At 49.0% G+C, this 9,900-nt stretch overlaps 1 protein-coding gene across 1 annotated transcript; it reads right to left on the bottom strand.

The window, feature by feature from the left end:
* Positions 1–168: 168 nt before the first annotated feature.
* Positions 169–9,814, bottom strand: LOC139304334 (basic helix-loop-helix domain-containing protein USF3). Its single transcript, XM_070928259.1, has 7 exons — positions 9,754–9,814; positions 9,074–9,210; positions 8,911–8,942; positions 8,690–8,772; positions 8,466–8,562; positions 3,379–8,357; positions 169–2,451 (listed from the first exon to the last, which is right to left on the bottom strand). Exons 2-7 carry the CDS (start codon positions 9,115–9,117, stop codon positions 643–645), a joined length of 7,044 nt encoding a protein of 2,347 aa, XP_070784360.1. The 5' UTR covers positions 9,118–9,210; positions 9,754–9,814; the 3' UTR covers positions 169–642.
* Positions 9,815–9,900: the final 86 nt, after the last annotated feature.

Here is a 9,900-nt window from a genome sequence, read left to right as displayed (position 1 = left end):
ACACCCCCTAAACAAATGTTAGTGACGAGTTCAAGTGCCATCTAGTGGAGCAAGAAACAATTCCTTCAGTTGGCAGCAAATACAAATGTCTCCTTATAAACTTTATTAATCAATTTTGTATTTACAAATACATACATAATCTAACAATTCTGATATGAAACATTGGTATTTACAAAATAGCTCTTGGAAAAAAAATTATTCTGTACAGTACAACCTGATATAAGTTAGTAAATTACATTGGTAGGTAACTGTGCAGAAGGTTTCTTAATGACCCCAGAGTACATTGAATTCAAGTTCTAAACCTAATTTTGTTTTACGACCAAGCAGTCGGTTTAACCAACATTTCAAACAAAGAGCTTTTAAAAGGACCACAAATCAAAAGTTCTTTGAAATATTACAAATTATAACTTTGACATCACACATGCCAAAGGGATCTTGAGATTGAAACTGTGTGTACATGTAAACAACGAAAATCACCACCAGACAGACATGGTGTCATTTCAACCCAGAAAACCGTTCATCAGGTGCTTCACCACCACTTTCTGAACTTGTTGAAAATTTAGAAGAACAACACGTCTCAAATTGAAAGTGAAACTCTTCACTTCAGAACACCAGTTCATCAAAATGCAGCAGGACTTCTCCTCACACAGCTGAGCTGCCGTCATGGCCCAGAATGTGGCTGATGTTGTGGGCGGGACGATTGGGCTGCTTGCCAGAGTCGGCAGCTGAGGTGTTGGAGAGAGAAAGCAGGGGAGACATTGGCATGGCTGAACCATCAGTGGGCATGCCTGTGGCAATTTCAGGGAACAGCGAGGTGAGGCTGAAGTTGGATATGTGAGGGGTGATTCCAGATGAGTTGGCAATGGGCATAGGGGGCATATCCGGAAGCAAGGGAAAGCTGGCCTGGCCAAAACCCACAGGGCGAGGCGGGGAGAGAATAGAGCCGAAGCGGTTATTGAGCGGAGGAGCGCTGCCCTTGTCGGCACTCGGGCTGGTAAACATTTGGTTTGGAAAGTATTGGAGGGTGACATCACTGGGAAGGCTGGGGTGAGCAGCTGGAGAATAGGAAGGGTAAAAGGAGGGTAAAGTGTTCTGGGGCTCCACAGGCAGAAGGGACGGCGTACGGGAGGCGTTGGGTTGGCTGACTGGAGGGATGAATGTGGAGTTAGCATTGATGGGAGGTGGAGGATTCATTCCTCCCTCAGGAATAAAGGGGAAACCAAAGTTTTGTGTTAGGTGTTGGTCAGGAACCAAGTTGTTGTCACTAGGAACCTGACCACTATCTGCCATGAAGCGAACGATGGTGCTGCGCCGTGCCTCTCCTCCAGACTGTGGTCTGCCCAGCAGCACCCCTCCTCCCGAGGGCAGAGGCAGGTGGCCCTCAGGCTCAAAGGGGTTGCTTTGTCTCAGAGTACCTGATCGAGGCCGGTCACCAGGTCTCAACTTGGTGGGTTGAGTATCTCTGGCAATGTGGCGAGAGTGCTGGCTAACAGCAGTGGGTGGTCTGGTGGGGGCTGAGGAGCGGCCTGGCTCAGAGCTGCTGTGAGGGGTTGGAGGGTGGGGGAGACCTGCGCGCACACCTGGGCCTCCGTGCATATTACTGCTCACCTGAGAAATATGGCCCTTGTTGCCCTCTCCAAGCCGCATACCTGGGGCCTTCTGCGTCTGAGGCACACTGGGGCTGGAGGCCTTGGCCTGTATGTCTACGGAAGAGCTTCCAGGCACACAGCTGTACTCCATGCTGACTGGGGGACAGCATTGCACTCGCTGGTGGTTGGTCTGCTCAGGCAGGTGGGGGGAAAGGAGACTTTGCATGAAACTCTGATGACAACCTTCCTGCTCTCGAGGCAGTGCTGGTCCAACTTGTACACCCTGTGAACCGGGATGAGGTGTACTGTAGCCGCCACGGTTCCTGCCATCTGCTGGAGGGCCAACACCCATCCTGAACCCTCCCTGCTGCTGCCCCTGAGGGCCCCTCTGGGAGGACGGCACTGACTTTGGGGCCATGTCACTCCCACGAGACACTTGAGCCTCAAAACCACTGAGTTGATGTGCTCCTCCTCCCATGGCCTTGAATGGCGGACACTCTGAGACCCGCTGAACATCAGCAGAACCTGGATGGTCAGAGGGCAAACGATTCTGTGGATTGTGTGCAATGTTGGCTTTCCCTCGTGACGTGTCCAGGTAACCACGGAGGTCTGGCTGCTCCTGTGTGGCACCGCGGCCAGGCTGAAGATGGAGACCCATGCGCTGTTGCTGTTCACCACTGGTGGAACTTTTACCGATGAGCGCTTCAGCAGAGTAGTTGGAAACGCGGTGACGTTCCTGCCGTGATGGAGCGCAGGCCAGGTCAGACGACCGTGACACGGAATTGCTGGGAGGAGAGATGAGCTGCTGCTCCAAAGTCCTAGAGCTCATCATCCTCTGGATAGCGTTGTGGTCCTGACCAGGCTGAGGGAGAGAATAAGTCAAAATGTTATTTTCAAATAAACATCTTCTCAATTATTTAATATAATCAATCTGTGTAATAAAGCCACATATGGTGTTAAAAGTCATCCAAACATGAATGATGCTGCTGCCATCTAAAAGAAGGTTAAATATTTTTTCCTGACAGTTCCCAGAAATATATAGACAGACACAGTATAAATTAAAAATAGTGACAACTTGCAAGATATTACAGTCATTTAATTATGTTTCACTTGAAACTACTTGCAACCTTGAATGTTCCTTCCCGTCTTAGCTGTGGCTTTTTCACTGCAAATCCCAGGACAGAAAAAGCTCCTAGGCAAGCATTTAGCTTTTGTTTTTAGGATTTCTTTTTGCTGTGGCAGCGTACATGTGGTCTGCTGCAGTTGATTGCTACAGCTGGGTCTTTGTAAAGGGGAACACTTCTATAGGCCACAGTGTCAAATAGGTTGGACAGATTTACCAACCAGTCCCAAAAACACCAGCATACTATTTCTAACTATTTTTTCTTCACACACAACACATTTGACTGCACAGTGATCATTTTGTTGTTTTTAAATCATGAAATCAAAATCAAATAATTAGAAATAGCCCTTAAGTTGCTACTAAGTTTTTAGTGGTAGTAAATACTAGCAGTATTTTTTGTACATACACACTGAGAAAAATCAAGCCACTTATTGCAATTAAGTTGTGAACAGCCAATATTGCATATGGTTTAAATGGTAAGTGAAATTAATTGATTATTTGTCATTGCTGATCTTTCTGTTGATTAGTTGGTTCCACAATTACTTGTTTATCAAATTTATCAACTAATTATTTTTGCACTGAGAATGCAAGTTAAGGTACCTCAGGTGCCACTGGACTTTGTTTCTGATCTTATTAAATCACACAGTTACATATTATCACACCAACCTTGAGGTGCTCCTGCTGGGCCAGGTGGCTGCTGTGGTGGGCCCTGGATCCTGCTGCCTGGGCTTCACAACTCTTCTCCTGGTGTCTAAAGTGCTGCTGTTGCTGCTGCTGGATCTGCTGCTGTAGATGCTGCTGGTGTCTGGAGTGGGAGCTCTGCTGCTGCTGTAACTGCTGCTGCTGCTGTTGTTGGTGTTGTTGATGCTGCGTCTGTGGCTGCTGTTGATGCGTTTGCTGTTGGTGCTGTTGGGGATGAGACTGTTGGTGTTGTGTTGGTTGTTGATGCTGTTGTGATTGTTGGTGTGGCTGTTGTTGATGCTGCTGTGACTGCTGCTGCTGCTGTGTGTGCTGTTGATGCTGTGTTTGTTGTTGATGGGAGTGCTGCTGCTGCTGAACTCCAGACTTTTCCAGGTGATGCTGCTTCTGTTGCAGGCCAGCAGGTGAACCAGTTTGACTACCTCGGACAAGTCCCCGCTTCTTCTGCACATGCTGCTGCTGCTCCTGCTGCTGCTGAAGCGCCCTCTGGTGTAGTGAGTGGCGCTGTGCAGGGTCAGGTTGTGTCAGGTGGTGTTGCAAGTGATACAGATGGTGCCTCTGTTGCTCTTGTTGCTGCTGTTTCATGTAAAGGTTTCCTCCCAGGTGCTGGCCAGGCTGGGTTGCAGCATGCTGTGGATGACCCTGGGGCAGATGAAGCACACCTGGCTGGCTCTGCTCAGGGGGTCCTTGAGGAGGGCAGTGGCCATCCGTGGGCCGAACTACTGGGCTCATAAAAGAGTTTGTGGAGAAGAGGGAACCTCCACTTTCTGAATTAATCCTCGTCATGATAGCTGAGGATGTGGGGGGCAGATGTCCCACCATCATCTGGCTGTGATCTGGAGCTTTCACGTCCATATGGCTAACAGTGGTAGCTGATGGAGGGCAAGGCTTGGGCCGTTTTCCAGTGTTTAGCATCACCTCCTCCTGGGCCTGCCGCTTGGAGATGATCTTCACTTGTCGCTCACCCACACCAACTCCAGCCTGAGCCCTCATTAAAGCAGTCTTCAGGGGGGTGTACTCATTCAGCTGGGCTGCACCTGAGCAGGGTGAGAGGGCGTTATTTGAGGATTGGGATATGTGGGATGTGGGTCCCACAGGTGAAGGAACTGAGCCCTGTTGACCAGCAAGACTGGGAGAGCCAGGGTAGGGTTGCTGACTAGAACTGGGCCTGATCAGGTTGTTGACACTGAGGCTAGCCACGGTGCCGCTGTGGGATGAGCTCTGAGACTGGACCTGGGGGAGAGACTGAGGCTGGGAGTATGAGATGTTTTGCGGATGTCTGCTTCCATTGGGCCCACTGACAGACCCTTCCCCAGCCTGTCCTCTGACAGATACCTGGACAGCAGGTTTAGCTGTTACTGTATCCATTGGTTTAGTCACTTTTGTCTGCTGTCCAGTTGAGCCCCTTTCTTTACTGCTAGACAATGATGGGGCTTTTGGGGCTGGCTCCCATGTGGCTGTAGTGGGGTTCATTGAAGCATTGTTGTCACCAGAGCAGCCTCCACTCCGCCTTCCTGGACTGTCCTGTTCTAGCATGGCTAAAGCCAGCATGTCTGCCTGCTCAGAGGTGAATGTAAATGTTCCAAAGGAGCCAGATGAAGCACTAATACTGTGGCCCTGGGGAAGCATGGATGCCACAGAGAACCCTCTGCCTCCCCCAGCCCCTGTAGACATGGGAGAATCTGTGTGTCTGCTAGATGTCATAGGGTGCTCTATAGTTTGATCGTCAAGGTTAGTGTACACCTGTTGAGATAGGGCAAAATCCTTTCTAGAGGGAGTGTCAGAAGTCACTGCCACCAAGCCCACTTTCTCGGCTGCTGTGGAATGTCTCTCTTGAGCCTCCCTGTCTCTTCTAGGGGGCTGGGGGGGTTTGACTTCAGCGGGATGGCAGGGCGAGGGGTTGGGCATATTGACGTCAGTCTGCTGTGTTGGTGCTCTACTGGTAGTGACCCTTTTCCTAAACTCTGAACTTGTTGTAGGGGCTGTAACAGAGCTGTGGGCTGCAGAAAAAGTTGCAGCAGGTGATGAGAGTGCCACAGTTAAATGAGAAGGTGAAGTGGTGGGCTGAGACACAGGTGTATTACAGGGCAGAGGACCTTGGGTATTAGATACCTGGGGACGACATACTGAAGTTGGTTGGGTAGCCTGATTTAAAGATACTGGTGCACTTGCTGTGATACTGCTAGTGCAGACTGGAGTCAGACGTGCAGTAGGAACAGTGGTGGGAGTGTACAGAGTCTCAGTAGCACCTGCAGAACTGACCAAAGATCTGCTCTGTCTGGAAACAGCAGTGGTGGCAGCTGACTTACTTTGTGTTGTGCCAGTTGCTAAACTGGTGGTTGCCTGTTTAACCTCTGGAACTGAGAGTTTGGCTACAGCTGAGTTGTTGCCAGAAACTACAGCTGGTTTACTCTCAATGGCCACAGCTGTACTAACTGATGGCTTGACCGATGTGACACTGGCAGTTGTAACTGCAGTTGCCACACCACTAGTGTTAGTATGACTGAATACAACATCAGTCTGCGTTGCACTGACAGAGCTTTTGCTCTGTGGATGGGATTGACTAAATACAGTTGACTCATTAGATGAACTACACACAATCATTATCTGAGTGTTTTGTGTAGAGGTGACATTTGCTATAGTATCACTACGATCTGTAGTTGTGACAGCTGTGGTACAAGTGGGGGGAATGTCTGTGACTTTTACAGTTGAGGACTGTAAAACTGGAGACACTGCAACTGTCTGACTTTCTCCTGCATCAGCTACTGGCTTGGCTAAAACAGAAACAGCAGGCTGTGCCTGACTGAGCTCTTTTTTCTTGGTTGGTTTAGTCCTTTTAGCTGTTGCCCTCTTTGTATTCGAAGTTGTGCGAAGCCTTTTTCCTGAAGGCTTAGAGGCATTAACCACTAGCCCTGATTTGACTGGGCTCAAACCTGGAACCTGTAGCTGCCGGGCAGGTATAGCAAATGTGGTTCCAGGGACGGATGCTGGAGCAGGAGGCTGCTTCTGATGGACAACTGATGATGGAGCTGCTGGAGGCTGACCATTGTTCTGGCTAGAAATGGTAAGTGGTAGGCCCTGAGAGATGCTCTGATTGAGACTACTGAGTGCCCCTAAACTGTTGAGGGCCACATTAGTAGAAGGTTCCTCAGTGGTGGTGGGCTGGACCAGCTGGAGTGTACTCTGACCACCCTGGGAGCTGGATTTGTCAGAGGTCTTCATGGGCTGCAAGGCAAACACCTGGCCGTTCACAGTGATAGTCTGTGGGGTTGGAGGAACCGGTGGGGAAGAGGAGGCCTGGGTGACCTGAAGGGGATGGTTCATTGGAGGCTGAACAGGGCGAGGGAGAATGTGCACCAGCTGCTTTCCCCCAACACTCTGTAAGGAAGTGGCAGATGTTGAACTGCTGGTTGTGGGTATCTGAGTGGACACAACAGGTACCGCAGTAGGCACAGCCGCAGGCACCATGCCAACCTGAGGGTTCTGAGGGGCAGGTGCAGCCTGATTGGGTGCCTGGATGATTACAATATGCTGACAAGGTGTCTGATTTGTTATTTCCTCCCTTACAACTGACTGGTTTGGGCAAGTACTGGCCTGCTGTAGGATGACAACACTTGGGTTGTTAGTGTTCTTTGGTGCTGTTACACCTGAGGCTGTCCCTCCAGTTGGGTTGACCTGCAGCACCTGCATGGTCTGAAGGAGGGGCAGCACGGTGGCCTGTGGCTGGGGCACCAGGGCGGGCTGAGGCTGAGGTATGAGGGCTGTCGGAGGATGGGGAACCAATGACGCTGGTTGAAGTACAGCAGGTTGGGGCTGCGATACGACAGCAGGGTGAGCCACCACAGCTGGCTGAGGAACTATTGCTGACTGGGGGATAACAGCACACTGAGGTTGGGGGGCTAGGACAGGCTGAGGCTGAGCCTGGTTCAGGATTGCTGGCCGTAGCTGGGGTGGTCTCTGAAAGGGCTGTGCTTGAATGTGAGTTGTAATGGGTGCTTGCTGTACAGGCACATGTGGTTGCATCTGTATTTGAATAGGTTGAATAGGCTGAACAGTGGGTTTGTTGCCCATTGGACACACAGTCACCTGCTGGACAGTCTGGGTGGTGTTGATGACCTCTGAGGTGGGGAGACTCTGGCAGACTGGCTGCACTGTGTTCCCTGCCATCTGCAGCGTTGTCCAGGTAGTCTGTGTGCTGCCTGCTGCCCCAGCCCTAAGAAGGGCTTGGTTGTTAGGGATAGCAGTGTAATTTACAGTCCTTATGGCAGTGTCCTGTGTGACCCAGGAGCAAACCTCTGAGACTGTTGCTCTGGGTGTGGTTATAGTCTGGCTAAGCGTGGTGAGATTGGACACGGGCTGAGCAGGGCTTTCAGTGGGGAGCTGTGCGGCTGAAGTGGCTGCCATGGTGAAGGTCTGGGCTGGGGCGGCAGGCAGCGGCTGCTGGGGCAGGGCTGTGGTGGCTGCAGGGATCTGGAGAGTGATGTAAGACACAGAGGGTGGCAGAGTGGGAGCTGCAGCCGGTGTCTCGACCACACACTGCTCTATCATTCTCAGGCCGGGCGTAGACTGGGTGGGTGTGGCAGTTGACCCAGGGAGGAGTACAGGGGTGGAGGAAGAGGTATTCACTTGCAGAAGGGCTCCATTAACCCTCAACCTGGCACTGACCTCAGGCGGCTGAAGAATTAATGTTTCAGAAGGCCGTTTTGCTGGGCTAGTCTCCTTCCCTGCTGGGCACTTCACATTGCCATTGGAATAGACGATGATCCCCTTTGGGAGTTGGTGAGTGGGGGTCACCTTTGCCACCTTGGCGCAGCGCTGTTTGCCCTTCCAGTGAATAGTGGGGTCTTCTAGAATGTTAATATCATGGTCTTTAAGGAGTTCGATGTAGTGAGCGCTCTCCCTCCTCAGCTCCTCCATCTGACGCCGCAGCCGACGGATCTCCTCTGCTGCACAGAGACCAAGCACACGTATAATCAATCAAGTGCACTTAGAGAAAATCAAGGCATGCGCTACTTCAAAAACGATGTGTGAGGTGTACAGTTGTTAAACTTCACCCTGAACTTTATCTCCTCCTTCCAGAAGCATTTTATCATTTTGTTTCTTCAGTTCAGTGATGTAGCGAAAAGCCTGGTCCAAGATCATGTTCTTACTCTGCGGATAAGGGGATAAAAGTTTGATGAAAACATGACACACATCAGTTAACTGGCCTGTACAAACACTAATTTGACCATAACATGTTGCTGATAAGGCAAAACAGTAATGGCAGCTTGTCTCTTACCTGTTTAAGTGCCTGGGAACAGGGCAGAAGATTACCAATGCGGGTAATCCCAGCATTAATCTTCTCTTTTCTGTGTCTCTCAACTATATAAACAAAATACTAAACTTTAATGTCCAGTACCATCTATAGTGACCACCAGTTCAAGAAACACCCCCACAATAAATATATGTTCCCTAAGCATCAAGGTTTGAACAGAAGCATAACAGGAGATAATATTTCACCTGCATTGTGAGATTCTTTGTTTTTCTTCTTTCTGCAAAAAAATAAATAACAGTTCACATTTGTTATTACAACTATGTGCATATTTATGTATATATATATATAAGTTCCTGTGCTGATGATTTGGTTAAAAAAACAATAAAGAGCATCTCAAAACATCCTTACTTGGGTTTACGACCAGGTGTTCGTGTTTCAGTCATCTCTGGCATCCTGCACTAACAGCTGCCTGTATGATAAGGTACCAGTCAACACATTTAACAGCTGGACCTTAAATCCCTTCCGTGCCCGTCCTGCAATGAAAACTATAAAAGCATTCGGACAGAGTATGAATTTCACATTAGTGTGACGACATCAGACAACTGTATAACACCAAAGAAAAATAAATTAGATGCAATTAGCCAGCAATAATGTTATCATATTATCTGGGTACAACTGTAGATATCAGACAGTCAAAAGACCTATACTGAGCCTCTACTGCAACTACTAGTTAGATGCTAACAAGCTGGTGTAGATTAAGCTAGCTTTACAGCTAACATAAACTAATTTACCTATATATTACAGCATAATTACAGATTGTTTAACGAATGGCACGAACAGTTGTGAGTCCTGATTAACGTTGACAGTAAGCAATGTTCAGATAATTATCCCGTCACTTAACAGCAAGCTAACTAGCAAAAGAAACTAGCAACCTGAGCAATTACCTATTTAGCTAGCTTTCTGTTAGCTATCTGGCTAATAGCTAGCTTAAGTTACCGTTACCGACATAATTATCAAGCAAATTAATGGCGGAGTTCTTCGCGTCTCTGCCGATAAAAGGCTGCTAATGGGTGGTAGTTTCCACTAACCTCAAGCCTCGGCATTTTGGAGACTGTATGTCCCTGTAAGAACTTTGAGATTGGAGGCTAACTGTTAGCTAGTAAAGCATTCAACTCAACTCATCTCTCAAAACAATCTAGATACACCTAACTTCGTGCACAAAGGGGAGGGCTCTG

Source organism: Enoplosus armatus, chromosome 21 (genome assembly GCF_043641665.1).
Source record: "Enoplosus armatus isolate fEnoArm2 chromosome 21, fEnoArm2.hap1, whole genome shotgun sequence".
Taxonomy (NCBI): Eukaryota; Metazoa; Chordata; class Actinopteri; order Centrarchiformes; family Enoplosidae; genus Enoplosus; species Enoplosus armatus.
Note: the sequence above shows the minus strand (reverse complement) of the source record. Positions and strands in the feature narration are given on the sequence as shown.